Here is an 18,808-nt window from a genome sequence, read left to right on the forward strand (position 1 = left end):
GAAGACAACTGTGTTAGCAGTGGCTTATGTGACCATTACATCGGTGTATGCTAGCTAACACACTTATTTACAGCAATCATATGCCAAAGCACATCCCAGAAAGCCCCTCAATCCCTAACAGGTACCATATACCCACACATGTATAAATAAGTAACGTACAGCAAACTTGTACACATTGTAAAATAGAAAACAGTATTCAGAACGTAACCTACCCCTTGCATCACATTTTCATACTGGGGAGACCTGACGTTCGCGATCTCCCCCTATCTGCAAGCGGGGCCAATCACAACACACCTTATTGTTATCAGAGTTGAACTAACCAATAAGAATGCTTGAACATTAAATACACATTTCTTTAGAGGCAAGTGGAAACATAACCAACCCTGTTACACGTACACACAGTCGGATGCTAGAGGGAGGGAGGGGTGTATTGTCTACCTACATACTATATGAAATGTTAACTACACAGAGGCCCATAGAGCCTCCAGTTTATATCATTAGCTCCACACACCCACACACAATTTAGAGAGGGGGTCCATCTTTCCTTTTAATCCCACCATAAACTTGCATGATTAGTGGCCCTCCCTGACCAGACCCTCCTGCATCTTTAATCGTGGCTCCCGCTTGCATTGTGTCAGCTGCCATAAAACTTTGGAATAGAAGTTAGCCTTAGGTAGAGATCTAGGATCAGCTCACCCCCCCCCGATGCCTAACATTAACCATTAGGGGAGAAAACGTCAAACTGACTGTAAATCAGTGCTAAGGGCCCATAAAACCGCTTTGTAATACACCGCTCCAAACAGAAGTTACCCTTCGGGCACGTATCTAGGATCAGCTCACCCTCCCCGATGCCTTACCTTAACCATTATGGGGGAACAAAACAAAACTGACTTCAGATCAGTGTAACGTCATCCTACTCCAGTAACGCAAGCCATTATGACAATGCGATGGTCACGGCTGCCAAGAGAGTGAGGCATTAACAATGCATGACCCATTTAAACAGCATGTAAAATTGAGCAGATAAAACATATTTGCAGCCTGTGTCCGCGAGGGCTCAAACTATCCTCCTGCTCTCCACACAACAGTTAGAGACAACCAGCACAGGGCTCCAGGACTGACGGGTAACTCTTTTCCACACCCAGCGTGATAAACACATATACACACACACACACACGTGCGTTTACAACAATGTAACTATGGAGTGTGTGGGGAGACGACAGAGGCCTCTGACTCCTGTGAAGTTATAGCGATGTTTGCACTGCAGCAGTGTGTGTGTGTGAGGGAGTTCACTTCATGTGTGTGAGAGAGTCAGTTTGTGTGTGTCTGTCTGTCTGTCTGTGTGTGTGTGAGAGAGGTTGTGAGTAAGGGATGTTCCAAAACGGTTGCTGAAACATTACCTCTGCCGCTAGAGAGCGGGGTAATCGTGAGAGAGCAAATCGCCTCATCACAGACAGCTGCACTCTATTCACAGTGGTGAGACTACGGAATGTTGACCACACACACACACACACACACACACACACACACACACCCTCATATGAACATCCCAGACATCACTTATAGTGAACAAAAATGTGAATGCAACATGCAACAATTTCAAAGATTTTACTGAGTTTCCTTCTATGAACTGTAATCAGTCAATTGAAATCCATTCATTAGGCCCTAATCTATGGATTTCGCATGACTGGGCAGGGGCGCAGCCATGGGTGGGCCTGGGAGGGCATAGACCCACCCACTTGGGAGCCAGGCCCACCCACTGGGTGAGTTTTTCCCCCAAAAAAGGACTATTGCATACAGCAAAAATAAATAAAAAAATAAAATACTCCTCAGCACCCCACTCCCCTTCGTCAGACGATCACTCAGTGAAGAAGCCTGGTCTGTCGTGGTTACACGTCGTCTGTGATTGTGAGGCCAGTTGGACGTACTACCAAATTCTCTAAAACAACGTTGGAGGAGGTTTATGGTAGAGAAAATAACATTAAATTATCTGGCAACAGCTCTGGTGGACATTCCTGCAATCAACATGTAAATTGCATGCTCCCTCAAAACTTGTGGCATTGTGTTGTGACAAAACTGCACATTTTAGAGTGGCCTTTTATTGTCCCCAGCACAAGGTGCACCTGTATAATGATCATGCCGTTTAATCAGCTTCTTGATATGCCACACCTGTCAGGTGGATAGATTACATTTGCAAAGGAGAAATGCTCACTAACAGGGATGTAACAAATTTATGCACAAAATTTGAAAGAAATAAGCTTTTTGTGCATATGGACATTTTCTGGGATCTTTTATTTCAGGTCATGAAACATGGGACCAGCACTTTACATGTTGCATTTATATTTTTCTTCATGTTGCATTTATATTTTTCTTCATGTTGCATTTATATTTTTCTTCAGTATATAAGGTTAGGCAAAGCCAAACAGAGAGTGAATAACAGACAAAGAGCAGAGTGAATTGTCCATTTTCATTTCAAATGATTATTTTATATTTTTGTTCAGTGTCGATGCGGTATCTGTTCGCATTGCTGAAGAATTGAATTTCTGGGAAAACAACATCTGCTGCAGATATACCACAAAGTATGGCCTAGATGCATGGTAAAGAACATTAGATTCAAATCACCTCAAAGACAGCCACTTAGCCTAGCAAGTAGGATGGCTAACTGTTCACCCAGGTGGCAAACAAGCTGTCTTCAGGTCTCAGCCTGGTCATGGTGATCAAGCCAACCAGTCTATGACATCTCATCTACACACATACATAACAACATCCTACCAGCACACATACTACGTAATACATACAAATCTAACACACAAGCATCACGCCAGATGGCCTCACAGATTGCTTAGTGCTAATTTCCCCTGTGAAATATTTCAACAGCAGCAGCATCATTCACAAAGGGATGCTGCCTAGCCTGCAGTCCAGGATTTGCGCTTCATACCATTCCCTCCACATCCATATTTTAACAATCGCTGCACATGTCTTTCCACACTGATCCGTATGTCAGATGAATTTGTTTTTTTAATGCCCACATTTGCTTGGTACAAATGTGTGATTGCTAGATTACAAAGCTCCTTTATGTAGAACCATGACACACTATTCCCTATATAGTGCCCTACTTTCGACACGGGCCCGTGGGGCTCAGGGACTTCATTTATAACCGTTGCGTAAATTTCACACTAAATACCTACCTGCGCCATTTCTGAAAGGGTAAGTTTCGAAAAAATATTGAGTTTTATAAACGTGGCACACGCCATAAGCATGTTCCCCATTATAAATCAGACCTGTAATAAAGCTGTCCACAGGTGAACAGCACTAAAACTTCGCAATATGTAAAAGAATGAGGAATAGCACATTTGATCATATTTATGTAAAGGTGTGGGCAGAATGTTTTGATATTTTGCAGTGACTTTTTTCAAGCTAAACATGCATGCTGCTGCATGCCTACAGCGAGTGCTTGTCCGTGAATTCTGCAAGATTGATTGTATACGCACACACATCCTCATATGAACATCCCAGACACAGACAGCACTTACATACCCCGGGCCTACCTACAGTAACCACGTTTCCATTCAGTTTTTATGTGAATAAAGTCATACCATATAAAAACCAATCACGAAAGTTGTGATGGAAACAGGGTGTTTCGGTAAAATTTCATAAATGCCGACAGATAATTTGTTAGTTCGACATGGTGGGATGTTTTTGTGTCGATAAAATTAATTACGCGACAAATGGCGGTAGAAACACCTTAATGAGCAAATATTGATATAATAACCATCTTATCTAAGTAAACGTGGAGTCAGTCAGTCGATGATATGGTTGGTGTGCGTGCGGTCCTCCTACTACAACTCAGGAAACCGTGAAGTTTATCAGGCTACAGCTGAAATAACTTGTGAACTTCACAGGGTGGTGAAAGTGTAAGGTGATGAGCTTGCTGCTCCTTTCCAATAAACATCGAGAGTCCTATTCTGGTGACACGATGCTTGACAAATAACAATATCACTCGCTCTTATCCATAATAATAATAATCTCATGTAGACTAGCCTACCCGCACTGTATCTGCCAGCTGTTGGCTAGAGTGAACGTACCAAGACCACAGTATTTAATAACGCAACAGTTTTTGTGACAAAGCTATCAGTGAAAATGTGATGAAAACACATTGAACTTTAGATTTTTCTTCGTTACATGAAAACTTAAGTTAACAATTACTTGTGTACACTACCTCATCACACATGGATTTTTATCCGTACCACGTCTGTTTGGTGGAAACACGCCACTGGTGGGAAAATGCGCATATTTTCTATATGCAGATTTTTTAAATATTCGCATGAAAATCTGTCACCAATTAGATGGAAACCTACATGGAGAGAGAAAATATTTATGTTAAGAACTCCCCATGAATATCTTAATTTGAGCTTCCCTGGCAGCAGGTGTACAGTTCCCTTTAAATAGGAACTGAACCATGAAACAGCACACTGTAGTGACTGAGGCTGTCATTCACCAACAAAAATACGGAACAAAATTAACCTGTTATCTGTTCACACTGCTGCAGAATATCATTTTGGGGAAAAACAACATTTGCTCCAGATATACCAGTAAGTAGGGCCCAGGTGCATAGTAAAGCACAGATTCAAATCACCTCAAAGGCAGTCATCCTTGCTAGGCTAAGTGTCTAACTGTTCACCCAGGTGGCAAACAAGTTGTCGTCAGGTTTCAGCCTGGTCATGATGATCAAGGCAACCAGTCTATGATGTCTCATCTCCCCTAAACTACAAGCACGTGCAGAGTATATAGCAGGGGCGCAATTTTCACTGGGGACAGGGGGGACATGTCCTCCCCACACTATGAAATATATTTTTTTGTCCCTCCCAGTTTTATCATTGGAATGTGATACAAAACAGGGCAAAGGTGTGCTTTAGGACCATGCGGGCGCCTCTGAGGGGGTCAGGTAGGCTGTTTGGAGTCTCCCCTACACACATCACTTCTACAATCAAAGTTGTGTCCCTGGTATATAGTACATACAAATCTCACACACAAGCAGTCATGCCAGATGGCCTCACAGACTGTTTAGAGCTAATTTCCCTTGTAATACATTTCAACAGCATCATTCACAAAGGGATGTAGCCTGGCCTGCAGTCCAGGCTTAGCTCATCCTACCATTCCCGCCACATCAATATTTCAACAATCTGTCCACCTTTCTTTCCACATGTCAGCTGAATGATTTTGTCCAATATGCACAATTAATTGTTTGGTACAAAACGTCTGATCACTAGGTTACAATGCTCCTTTATGTAGAGCTATTAACAAGACAATGGTTTTGTCCCAAATGACACCCTATTCCCTTTATATTGCCCTACTTTTGACCCGGGCCCATAGGGCTCATGACCTTCACGTACATTTCACATTAAATATCTGCGTGCGCCATTTCTGAAAATAATAGGTCTAAAAATATTGAGAAAAATAAACTTCAGCACGCCATGCATACCCATGTTTCCCATCATAAATCAGACCCATAGTAAAACTGTTCAGGAGGTGAACAGCATTAAAACGCATGCCCGGAAATACACCCTCCGTTCACCTTTTATGGTGTCAATAACACCCTTTATTTGCTGTATAATTTGGCACGATTGGAATTAGGCCAAGCGCAGCTTGTAAAAGAAGGAGCAATGTCATATTTGATCACATTTCTGTAGATTGAAAAAGACACCGGAAAATATCAAAACAAACTAAACATGAATGCTGCCTGTAGCGAGTGCATGTCCGCACATTCTGTAAGATTGATTTTATATTGGAAACCATTTAAAAAGGCTACAGCCCACATTTCTATGGAAAGGATGAATTGTTTGTCAATATATTGTTTATAGATTATAGTGTTTCTATATCCTGCCTTGGTATAGGCATCCGAGATTAAATAGGTTTACGATGTTATGCTACTTTTACTTAGAAATACTGTAGCCTACCCATACAGTCAATTATTTTACATAAGCTGGTCTACTTACTCTGTTGAAAGAATGTTTTCATTTTTTTGCAGTAATTTATGTAATTTGGCAAAATACTTTTATCTTACAGAAACTCAAACTATTGCAAATGGTTGTGGACCTTTCAGCTGAACTTTTGAATTCAACAATGTTTTTCATCAACTTTTCCCCCAACCTAAATATGCTGGACTGCCCGTGAATTCTGTAACATTGTCTAGAGCCTCTTAGATGTTAAGCCCTATATGGGGGACTTCAAGCGGTTCTGGACTGGTTCCGATTGACATTTTGTTTTACAAAGCGCCTTGTGAACATCATAGGGTTCCGTGCCTTATAGTGTCAGAAAGCCCCATTTGTCTGCTCTCCGCTACCACATTTTCAGCGGAAAGGTGACAGTCTAGCGAATCCAACAGTTGTCATTTCATCTCGCTGTGACATTCTCAGCTGTAATTAGATGTCACAACATAAAAAAAATAAATACTAAATCATTTCATAGATTTGAAACAAGTCCACTTTCTCTTGGTCACAGACAGGATGAAATCCCTTTGTGCTTAAAGCTGAAGTTGTAATGAATCTGCACCGCTCAGTGAACGTTTAGGAGAAAATTATTTGTCAGTTACAGGAAATATTGTACTGTTACTAAGTTTGATCACATTTATTTTAGAGTTATACGGCAAAATGTTATATTAAGTTTATAATTTGATTGTTACTATATTTAGAAAGCATTTCAGTCATTTCAAGCCCTATTGCCCCACTGTGATTTTTCATATTTTCATAATATTTGTACTATGCACTTGAGCTTGTCCTCAAAAGTGAGTACACCTCAGCAATTTCTTATATTTTTACAAGACAGGTGAGTTCCAGACCTATCTAAACTCTGCAACATTACCAGTTATTGTTTATGGCCATCTCATGAAACATAATTACATTTGGGTATGTCTGTTTAGGCAGAAATCAACATTTTGACCCATCATTCAAGACTAGCTACAGTACACTAAAGATTTTTTTTAAATAAGTTGAGCAAAACAGCTTTTTTTTCCCTCTTTTTTTTTTACACAACTGCAAACTTCGAGTAGGGCATTCAAGAAATTCATCTGATGGGAATCCGTGATGTCATCAGCCTCCCCCTTACTTGAGGAGCAGTAGAGAAATAGAGAACAAAATATGAAAGCCCCCCCCCCCCCCCTTGTGCTATGTCATGACATACCTGAACCTATTGAAATGTGCTTTTATTTAGTAAATCAGGTGTTAAACGAGGAGAAAAGCAGACTAACACCATATATACCGTGCATACGTACAAAATATATCTCAAAATGTGCATGCGCCATTTTTCCCACAAGAGTTGGCATTTATAAAAACTGAACTTGATGCGAGAAGGTCCTTTCATTCACAGACTTTAGACCAGGGGTCGGCAACAGGTGGCCTGTGGGCCAAAACCATCCTGTGCGTGATTTCTTTTGGCCCACCCAAAGTAAAACATTTTTTTTTTAATGTTTTAGTTTTGGTTAAAAAATACAAAAATCACCAGGAATTCAGCTAAAAATTAGTTTCATTTAGGAAATCTGTTCCAAGTATCCCCATGAATTAAAAAAGAAACGTGATCATTTCATACCTTTATTACATTGAGACATGACTGTTTCTGAAAATAACAAATCCATTTTTGGGCATAGTCGTGGTCAATTTGCAGTGTACAGATTATTATAAACTATGCTCCGGCACCCGACAATCCGCTCAGACCCCTACTTTAGAACAGAGTTTTGGATATAATGACGACACCTATGTTTACACCCCCAAAATGGGATTTCTTGTCCACAGAGCGGAACGGCGGGCTATCAAGCTCCGCCTTTTCCCCTCTTTGGATTGGTAGATACATCTCGTTATTTTAATACTTTTTTGAATAATCGTGTGGTGCTGACATCTATTGCCTGTTTTCAATGGCGAGAGATGCTATTCTACTTTCCTCATGTCATGAATACGCTTCACCATCTCACAACAACAGTGATGTGTTTTTTCTCAAAGTTGTCGGGATGTCACTGACATCCATTGGGTATACTTGCATAGGAGCAAAGCAGGACATGTACACATCAATATGTGCTGTGATTTGTTGATTCAACTCAAATAGGTATTACAAAAACACATTCCATTGAATGAACCACATCAGGTAACAATTTCAATTAACATTCTACATCACCATGGAAATTAGTGCGTCACAATATCAGGCAGCCATTTGCGAGTGGACCATATGAGCACACCAGTCAAATTGACAGGGTTAGGAGGTTCCAAGCCTGTTCTGTTCATTTTTTTCAGATGGCTAAAACAATGACATCATACTATATTCGAATTCTGACATCTTTATGCACATAGGCCATTGTCTATTGAACCATTTGAATATGTCCATTGTTGTTTGGCCTTTAAAAATCACTCTTGTAAAACAGTGCAACAGAGGCCTAATTCAGTGTCCAATAAAATGCATGCTATTGTCAAAGACAGTTAAGCTGAATCCATACTCCAAGGTTTCTCTGTGACTTTGGGGGAAATGCTGAAAACAGCATTCAGTGCTCCATCACACCAAAGTGCACATCTGGCATTTGAAAGGCCCGCAAGTCAGAATTCTGACTATTTAAAAAAAAAAAAAAAAAAAAAGATATATATATATATTTTTTTTTTCTTCTCGGCCACGATGGAGTCAACAACTCAACAACTGTAAAGGACTCGGACGCTAAGGATTTGGACTCGAGGACAATATAGACATTAGCCAAGAACAGTTGATCGACTTCAAGGTGACGCAACAAAACTCAATAAAAATCAACACATTACATTTATATATGAAATGCTCAAAGACAAATATACTACACGGCCAAAAGTATGTAGACACCTGCACGTCGAGCTACTCATTCCAAAATCATAGGCATTAATATGGAGTTGGTCCTCCCTTTGCTGCTATAACAGACTCCACTCTTCTGGGAAGGCTTTCCACTCGATGTTGGAACACTGCTGCAGGGACTTGCTTTGTGCAGGCCACTCAAGTTCTTCCACACCAATCTCGACAAACCATTTCTGTATGAACCTCACTTTGTGCATGGGGGCTTTGTCATGCTGAAACAGGAAAGGGCCTTCCCCAAACTGTTACCACAAAGTTGGAAACACAGAATTGTCTAGAAAAGCATTGTATGCTGTAGCATTAAGACTTCCCTTCACTGGAACTAAGGGGCCTGGCCCGAACAATGAAAAACAGCCCCCAGACCACTGTTCCTCTTCCACCAAACTTTACAGTTGGCACTATGCACGTAGCGTTCTCCTGGCATCCGCCAAACCCAGATTAGTCTGTTGGACTGCCAGAGAGTGAAGTGTGATTGATCACTTCAGAGAACGCATTTCCACTGCTCCAGAGTCCAATGGTGTCGAGTTTTACACCAGTCCACCAGACGCTTGGCATTACGCATAGTGATCTTAGGCTTGTGTGCGGCTGCTTGGCCATGGAAATTCATTTCATGAAGTTCCCAACTAACAGTTCATGTGCCGACGTTGCCTCCAGAGGCAGTTTGGAACTCGGTAGTGAGTGTTGCAACCGAGGAGACTATTACGCTTCGGTGCTTCAGCACTTTGCTGCACATCCTGTGAGCTTGTGTGGCCTACCACTTTGCAGCTGAGCCGTTGTTGCTCGGTGCAACAACAATGACGGTGCCACGTTGAAAGTCATCGAAAGTCACTTTATGTTTTTACCTGTTTTTCTCCTTAAATTGGTAGTTACAGTCTTGTCATATCGCTGCAACTCCCTTACAGACACGGTAGAGGCGAAGGTCGAGAGCAATACTTCCTCTAGAACACGATAATGCCAAGCCGCACTGCTTCTTGACACACCAATGTGTCGGAGGAAACACCGTCCAGCTGGCGACCGAGGTCAGCTTGCAGGGGCCCTGCCTGCCCGCCAAAAGGAGTCACTAGAGCGCAATGGGACAAGGAAATCCCAGCCGGTCAAACCCTACCCTAACGACGCTGGGCCAATTGTGCTCCGCCTCATGGGTCTCCCGGTCACGGCCGGCTGTGACACAGCCTGGGATTGAACCAAGGTCTGTAGTGACACCTCAAGGACTGCGATGCAGTGCCTTAGACCGCTCCTCCACCCGGGAGGCCCCAGTAAGGACAGTCTGCCAACGTTTGTCTATGGAGATTGCATGGCTGTATGCTCAATTTCATACACCTGTCAGCAACGGGTGTGGCTGAAATAGCCCAATCCACTAATTTGAAGGGGTGTCCACATAATTTTGTATCTATAGCGTATATGTGCAGAAGACTCCATTTAAAACAATGCATGAGTGTGCATACATGCATAATATCACCCCGTCTAATTCACGACTTCTTGATGAAAACCTTTCCAGATTCCCTCAGCAGGCGATAATGTATAAAACAGCAGACGATAAAGTAGTATAGCAGGCCCTGTGGGCACCGCCAATCAATAAAGCAGCGGCAGGCGAAACACTTCCAGCAGCTCAGGCAAAGTCTCTGTCGATATTTATAACCCAACTTCTATCTGGAGTAGGCTGCGGTCTACAGGGTAGGACTCCGCGAAGAGGGGAGAGACGTCCTCGAGGCGTCACTCTTCCTTCAGTGCGGTCTACCATAAAAGTACAACCCTATATAGGGATATTATTACAAGCTTATAACTGGGAATCAGGACTAACTTTCCATCTTGGTCCCCTTGTCATATGCTCTCGCTGAATCTTGTGATAGCAGACTAACAGACATATAACATTGCCAACCATATGGTAGAGCATTAAGCATATCAATGTTTTTGTCTTGCATACATTTGTCTGGTTTCAATACATTATTTAGACGGTGCTTTCTCCATACATGATCGTTAAGAGATACTGTCACCCTTTGGGGTCCAATTAGATTCAAGACAGACATGAGGCCTTCTGTCTCTCACAGCAGGAACGGTGCTCCATTACAACACGCCACACAACTGTCCTTTGTTCCTATGCATGGATTACAACTATTAAGATTCTCATTGACCTAATGCATCCATAGCATATGAGAGTGAAAAAAAACGAAAATGTTTAAGTCAAATTCATTATTTCTATCCATTCTATAGGAGGGTGAACTTACAGTGTGACAGCTAAAATCAGATAACAATTAGTCCCTTCCAGCTACCATTGAGGTTAGTACCCAAATGTGTTATTGAGTAAAAAATTAAAATATGTTTATTTTTTTAAACATTCTCATTATCGATTAAATTGTCCGCAGCACATGTTGAATGTTATTTTTGGTATTTAATACCCTGGGTGCATACAAATGAGTTTGGATTGAACAGTCCCCCTAGGGTTTTTACATTGCAACTTTACCACATGCCGCTAACCGTGCTATTGTGCTACAAAGTCTTTCATAGCACAATATTTTGGACACCACCAACTTTGTCCATCAGGAACAACATCCCAGGCTTATGTGACCAACCAGGTATGCAACCCGGATAACCTGCACGCCACAAGACTGTGTTAGCCTGTTGAGCTAAACCTAAGCATCAGCTCGGGGGAGCTAACTCAAGTCTTCAGGTCTCAAACCACGCCAGGCTACCCTAGTCACGGTGGGTTACTTACAGTCACAGAATTGCAACAGGCTCTCAATTTATGGACGAGGGCAATCCTTGGCCCCCTTAATGCGCTTGTGGTCCTCTCCACTCCTCTCAATCTCTACCCTCGGCATCTTCCTTTCTATTCCCAATTGTCGCCTGTTCAATAATTCAGTAGAACGCTTGCTACTGGCAGAGCATATTCCTGCTCCCCCCACGCCCCCTCTCTCCGCGCTGGTCTTGTTTGGGATATCTAGTGAACAGGGGTCTGAAAGCCTTGTAGGATACACATAGTGGGCTTTAATGAACCAGGGGTAAAAAGCTTCTTCAACATTAAAATGCATGAGACCTTGAGAGAAGAGAACAGCGTACCGGGAAGTCAAGGTAAATAAATACTAATAGGTTTTTCTGAAAAGAAAACACTCAGATGACGCTGGCGCAAAACAACAAGTGTGTCTGATAAAAGGTTTTAAGCCAGTTGGAGCTCCCGGGCCTCAAACAAAGGTATTTTTTCCTACCCCATAGAACAGTTTTGTGCTTGGCCCCCTCTTGCAATATGCTACTGATTCACTGAGAGATGCTCTGGCCTGAAGCACAGTTTGTGTATAAAGTCAAATACTGGAGAACATTTCGTAACAGGCCTGTGAGCCCCACAAGCGCCCCCCTTTTCATTGTTGTTTTCAGGGTATGTCAGGCTTTTCGGAGGAAAAAGAGAGGGAGGGAGAACGGAGGCAAAAGACAACAATGTTGCACCACCCTATTAAAGATTCCTGTTCGCTTTCCCTGTGTGTGTGTGTGTGTGTTAATATATACACACGTGTGTGTTTGTACGAACACGTGCGCATGCGTATGTATGCGTGCATATATAAGAAAAACACCAGCCTCTGGCTCTCTTCAGGTCATTGGTTTCTCATTCTCACAGGGTCCAAAAATATATCATTTGTTTCCATGCGAGTTGTTTTAAGTAAGAGAACGTTACATTTATGTACATCACACAGAGTTTAGTTATAACACAAAGCGACTGCATAACAACTATTTTAAAGGAAGTCATGTAGTCATGGTGACAAAAACAAGTCAACCCCAGGGGGATGGGGTAAAGTGCTGTAATCTTTTGAACTGGTTGATCATGGATTGTCTCTTAGGCATACGGTGGCTTCAGAAAGTATTCACATCCCTCAACTTTTTTCATTTTTTTTTTGTTGTGTCACAGCCTGAATTTAAAATGGATTACCTTGAGATGTCACTGGCTTACACACAATACCCCATACATTTGACAAATTAATTACAAATTTAAAGCAGAAATGTCTAGAGTCAATAAGTATTGTTATGACAAGGCTAAATAAGTTCCCATAATAAGTTGCATGGGTTCACTCAGTGTGCAATAGTGTTTAGCATGATCTTTTTCATGACTGCCTCATCTCTGTGCCCCACACAATTATCTGTAAGGTCTCTCAGTCGGGCAGTGAATTTCAAACAGATTTAAACACAAAGACCAGGGAGGTTTTCCAACGCCTCGCAAAAGGGTACCTATTGCTGTGGTGTATCTGTACACCCAGTCACAACAAAGATACAGGCGTCCTTCCTAACTCAGTTGCCGGAGAGGAAGGAAACCGCTCAGGGATTTCACCATGAGGTCAATTGTGACTTTAAAACCGTACCGTTTAGTTTAATGGCTGTGATAGGAGAAAACTGAGAATGGATCAACAACAATGTAGTTACTCTACAATACTAAACAAATTGACAGAGTGAAAAGAAAGCATGCACAAAAAAATATTCCAAAACATGCATCCTGTTTGCAGTAAGCCACTAAAGTAATACGGCAAAAAAAATTGCCAAAGCAATTCACTTTTTGTCCTGAAAACAAAGTGTTGTATTTGGGGCAAATCCAATACAACACAATACTGAGTACAATTCTCCATATTTTCAAGGAGAGTGGTGACTATGTCATGTTAAATATATGTTTGTAATCATTAAGGACTGGGGAGTTTTTCAGGATAAAAAAGAAAGGGAAAGGAATGAAGCACAGGCAAAATCCTAGAGAAAAACCTGGTTCTGTCTGCTTTTCACCAGACATTGGGAGATGAATTCACCTTTCATCAGGACAATAACCTAAATCACAAGGCCAAATCTACACTGGTGTTGCTTACCAAGAGGACATTGAATGTTCCTGAGTGGCTGAGTTAGTTTAGACTTATATCTACTTGAAAAACTATGGCAAGACCTGAAAATTGATGTTTAGCAACGATCAACGACCAACTTGATAGAACTTGAAGAATTTTGAAAAGAACAGACTTACCCAGAAATAGTTACAGCTGTAATCGCTGCCAAATGTGCATCTACAAAGTATTGACTCAGAGGTGTGAATATTTATGTAAATTAAATATTTATGCATTTAATTTTCAATAAATTTGCTAACATTTTTAAAAACATGTTTTCACTTTGCCATTAACAGGGTATCGTGTGTAGATGGGAGATAAAAAAATATTTAAACCATTTTGAATTCAGCCTGTAACACAAAATGTGTAATAAGTCAAGGGGTATGAATACTCTTTAAGAAAGAGGGTGGCAAGGGAGCCACTTGGACGTGACACTGGGGACTGCCTCTAGTGACAGGATCCAGACCAGGGAACGATTTGTGTATCACACCAGTGAACCGAGTGGAGTGGGTCCAGGCCAGCGGAGCGATTTGGATGTGACACCAGGTCTGAAGGTTACGTTCTGTAGTTGTCGAGGCTTTGAAGGGTGTAGGTTGCCACGGAATCAAATACCCAACCACGGGTGATGACCGTGGCTATCCTCTGGAGGGCTGTGGAGAACACACATGAAGTGAGGATGAGGTATGTGTTGCTATGGCAACACCCTCAACAAAATGGCCACAGGTGTATTTAACTAAAACAGGTAGACGCAGCGATATGACATCACACACCGCGGATCGACTTCTTACACCATTTGCTCTTCCCAATGTGAGCGTGGCCTTGTGTTACCTTGTGTATGGGCTGATGTGTGTAGTGTGTGAGATGGTGTGACGTGAATGTGTGCATGTCTGTGTATTTGATTAAAATCGATGGTGCAGAGGGGCTAGCAGGTACAACTTGGTTACCTGGGAGAGCCTGAGGACGTTGGGTAAGAAAGGCCACGTTAAATATGTAACTACACAAACTAGACCACCGGGAGAGGGATGTATTGGGTGTGGTGCCGTTTGTAACTTTTTAATTAAAGAGATGTATTTTGTGGCACAGAATTGATATTTTTCACAAAATATAGCATGTTTAAAATGGTGCCCCATAAGGATGCTGCTGCACCACCTCTCTCATCACCCCCTCCCCTCCCTTTCCATTTTCCTCTTTAGCTTTATTAGTCCATTTGTTACAGCGGACATAAAAAAAAAAAAGTTTTATACATGTTTCTCAGACCCCCAGATAGTACACGCAAACACAGCTTTTTCTCTCCACCCCCACTCTGTCTGACACACTAGAGGTCTATCCCTGTGCGGTGCTTCAGCCTCAGGGCGATAGGGCGTGTGGATGACTTATGCAACTGCCCTGTCATTGGCCGGGACGGCACCATAATCACAGCATTTTTAGGAATGGAGCCTAACGGTGTGTGTGTTTGTGTGAGAATGTGTGTGTGTGAGAGAAAAATGTTGGAAATGTGTGTGAAAGAGAATGTGAGTGTGTGTGACTGTGTGTGTTTGTGGAAGAGTCATTTCCACTTATGAGACTCACCTTGGTAGTTTATTGGTGATTGGTCCGAGCCTGGTTGTACCACTATTAGTTGACGAGTTTTCTGACAAAAAGTAAGAAAAAGAGAAAAAGAGAATTGAGAAATCCCCTCTTCCCCACTACTGTATCCGGAATTATCCACTCAAGTAAAGAACAAGAGTAATTTAGTATTTCTCCACTTTCAGTGCAGTTACAACACAGGACTTACAAAGGCCCACACTGTGATATTTACAGCCAATAGACACAGTAAGCCCTTCTGCAGGGTTCTCACACACACAGAGGATACTTGAGCATAGTTTTGGTTGTTGAGTGTAGTGGTGTGTGGATGTTTGTTCCCTCTTCACGCATTACAAGTCTATCTGCATTCATCTTGCACTGACTATGCATACTTAGAAATACTATATATAGTGAGCAATGATTACATCAAGCTTGTGACTCTACAAACTTGTTGGATGCATTTGTTTTGGTTGTGTTTCAGATGATTTTGTGCCCAATAGAAAAATTAAATAATGTAGTGTGTCATTTTGGAGTCACTTTTATTGTAAATAAGAATAGAAAATGCTTCTAAGCACTTCTACATTAATGTGGATTCTACCATGATTACAGATAATCCTGAATGAATCATTATTAATAATAATAATGAGAATGTTAGACGCACAAATAGGGGGAGGTATGATAGTTGTGCATCTAACTCATTGAACTTTAGACTACTTTAATACGCATACAATTTCTCCCAATACTTTTGGTCCTCTAAAATGGGGGGGACTGTGTACAAAGTGCTGTAATTTTGAAACGGTTCACCGGATATGGATTAAAAAGTTAAACCGTCTGCATTTTAACCTCATAGTCATTGTATAATTTCAAATCCAAAACAACGATAAAAAAATGTGTCACCATCTCAATATTTTGGGAGCTCACTGTACACACTCTGTGTCGTCCCCCCCCCCCCCCCCCCCCCACACACACACACACACTTTCATTCTCATCATATGCTGCTGCTAGTCCGTTCTTTAGTTTACTCTTATTATTATCTAGCCTGATGCATCGATGGGAAGGGCTCGTAAGTACGCATTTCACGGTAGTCTGTTGTATTCGGTGCATGTGACAAATAACATAACATTTTCAAGGTCAGACAGACATTCTTACCAGTTCACCAGTGAAGAGAAGAGGCTCTTGAACCACTGTTGCGCCGCAAAGCTCCACCATCCACTCCATCTGACCTGGAGAAATGGGAGAGCGAGAAAGACATACATCCTGATTAAGAGACAGAGGTCAGTGAGTTCCCCAGAGCCTTCATTAATAACGTGACTCTTGAAAACCTTTGCACGTCTACGAGTGATCCAAACAACTCGTAGGGCAGCCAAAGGGCATCGTCAGATGCTTTTTATTGCCCCACTGCGTCACTTTATTCACAGAACATCTCTGGTAAAACGTATAATCAAGATGTTTAGGCTGCCTGACAGTGCAACTTGGTCTCAGAGCATTGCGTATTATTTTGTATGTAAATCGGTGACTCTCCATTTTGTATGATACGTATGGTATATATTAATTTGTGGATGTCTATCACCCACTTCGTATAAGAAGCTACGAATTACAATATGTTAAGAATTTGCAGAACGCACTATATGCACACACACACAACACATGACCAAAAGTATGTGGACACCTGCTCATCGAACATCTCATTCCAAAACCATGGGCATTAACATGGAGTTGGTCCCCCTCACGCTTCTGGGAAGGCTTTCCACTAGATGTTGGAACATTGGAAGCAAGTCCCTGCAGCATTCAGCCACAAGAGAATTAGTGAGGTCGGGCGCTGATGTTGGTCCTTTAGGCCTGGCTCGCAGTCGGCGTTCCAATTCATCCCAAAGGTGTTTGATTGGGTGGAGGTCAGGACTCTGTGCAGGCCAGTCAAGTTCTTCACACCGTTCTCGACAAACCATTTCTGTATGGACCTTGCTTTGTGCACAGGGGCATTGACATGCTGAAATAGGAAAGGACCTTCCCCAAACTGTTGCCACAAAGTTGGGAGCACAGAATTGTCTAGAAAATCATTGTATGCTGTTGCATTAAGACTTCCCTTCACTGAACTAAGGGGCCTAGCCAAAACCATGAAAAACAGCCGCAGACCATTATTCCTCCTCCACCAAACTTGACAGTTGGCACTATGCATTGGGGCAAGTAGCTTTCTTCCGGCATCCGCCAAACCCAGATTTGTTCGTTGGACTGCCAGATAGTGAAGCATGATTGATCACCCCAGAGAACGCGTTTCCACTGCTTTAAAGTCCAATGGTGGCGAGCTTTACACCACTCCAGCCGACGCTTGGCATTGCGCATGGTGATCTTAGGCTTTTCATTTCATGAAGTTCCCGATGAACAGTTCTTGTGCTAACGTTGCCTTCCAGAACTCAGTAGTGAATGTTGCAACTGAGGACAGAGGATTTTTACGCGCTACAGCACTCGGCGGTCCTGTTCTGTGGGCTTGTGTGGCCTATCACTTCATGCTCCTAGATGTTTCCACTTCATAATAACAGCACTTACAGTTGACCGGGGCAGCTCTAGCAGGGCAGACATTTGACAAACTGACACGTTGGAAAGGTGGCATCCTATGACGGTGCCACGTTGAAAATCACTGAGCTCTTTCGTAAGGCCTTTCTACTGCCAATGTTTATATATGGAGATTGCATGGCTGTGTGCTCAATTTTATACACCGGTCAGCAACGGGTGTGGCTGAAATTGCCAAATCTTCTAATTTGAAGGGGTGTCCATATACTTCTGTATATATAGCATATGTTACGAATTTGGAAAACGTAAAAGTATCAAAAAAGTAGATAATCGTTGAAAAGTTGCTAATTAGCTAAAATGGTCAAAGTTGTCCATGATTCGATTCGAACTCGCAACCTTTGGGGTGCTAGGCGTTTGTGGTATACGCCCACCCCGACCAACCACCCTACTTTTGTAGCTAGCTGGGCTGGCATTTTATCCAGGTAGCCTAAGACAACAAAAAAATAAACTGTGTACTGTATCATGACAGAGTCATAGACCGTTTAGGCAACATGAAAGAGGAAGATGGTATTGGCGTTTCTCTACAAGTCAACATGTTTTTTTCTCCTTTTTTTTTTTTTTTAGGTGATTAGACGATGTTAAAAGTTGAAATGGTGCTGGAATAGTGGAGGCAGCGCATGTTTTCTTTGTGGTAACTCGGTGGTTCTAAATCCATAGCTGTTTAGTAGTCAGAAACATTAACTTGCTTGACCATGCTGTGGGTCATTTAACTGTTTGTTACATGCAATATGTTTCGTGGACTTCACTGGACAGATGTTGCTCTCCAGTTTTGTGATGAAACAAAGGTGTGGTTGAATTTATTCTGCCACTGTATCTTCCTACTGTCTCGGCCTTAGGCCTATGTATCATAGTGTCGAGGCATATGAATTAACAGGTTATAGAGCAAACAACACAATTATCACAACACGTGGGTTGTAATCTAGCTTTTTTTCCCTGGCTTGGCTTCTCCAGTGATTTTACCCATGCACCGCTACTGTTTGCAGCCA

General features: G+C 42.1%; 1 protein-coding gene across 2 annotated transcripts in view; it reads right to left on the reverse strand.

Annotated features, from left to right (window-relative positions):
* Positions 1–7,569: 7,569 nt before the first annotated feature.
* LOC110491673 (BRCA1 DNA repair associated) overlaps positions 7,570–18,808 on the reverse strand; it is a 51,677-nt gene continuing 40,438 nt past the window's right edge. For both annotated transcript variants that reach the window (XM_090202320.1, XM_036946563.2), the window contains exons 19-21: positions 16,404–16,477; positions 15,261–15,321; positions 7,570–14,341 (exon numbers count right to left, since the gene is read on the reverse strand). In XM_090202320.1, the coding sequence (XP_090058446.1) occupies positions 14,247–14,341; positions 15,261–15,321; positions 16,404–16,477 (230 nt within the window). In that variant the 3' untranslated portion in view covers positions 7,570–14,246. The remainder of the gene's footprint in view (positions 14,342–15,260; positions 15,322–16,403; positions 16,478–18,808) is intronic.

Source organism: Oncorhynchus mykiss, chromosome 16 (genome assembly GCF_057628025.1).
Source record: "Oncorhynchus mykiss isolate SJ-2025 chromosome 16, ASM5762802v1, whole genome shotgun sequence".
Classification (NCBI taxonomy): domain Eukaryota; kingdom Metazoa; phylum Chordata; class Actinopteri; order Salmoniformes; family Salmonidae; genus Oncorhynchus; species Oncorhynchus mykiss.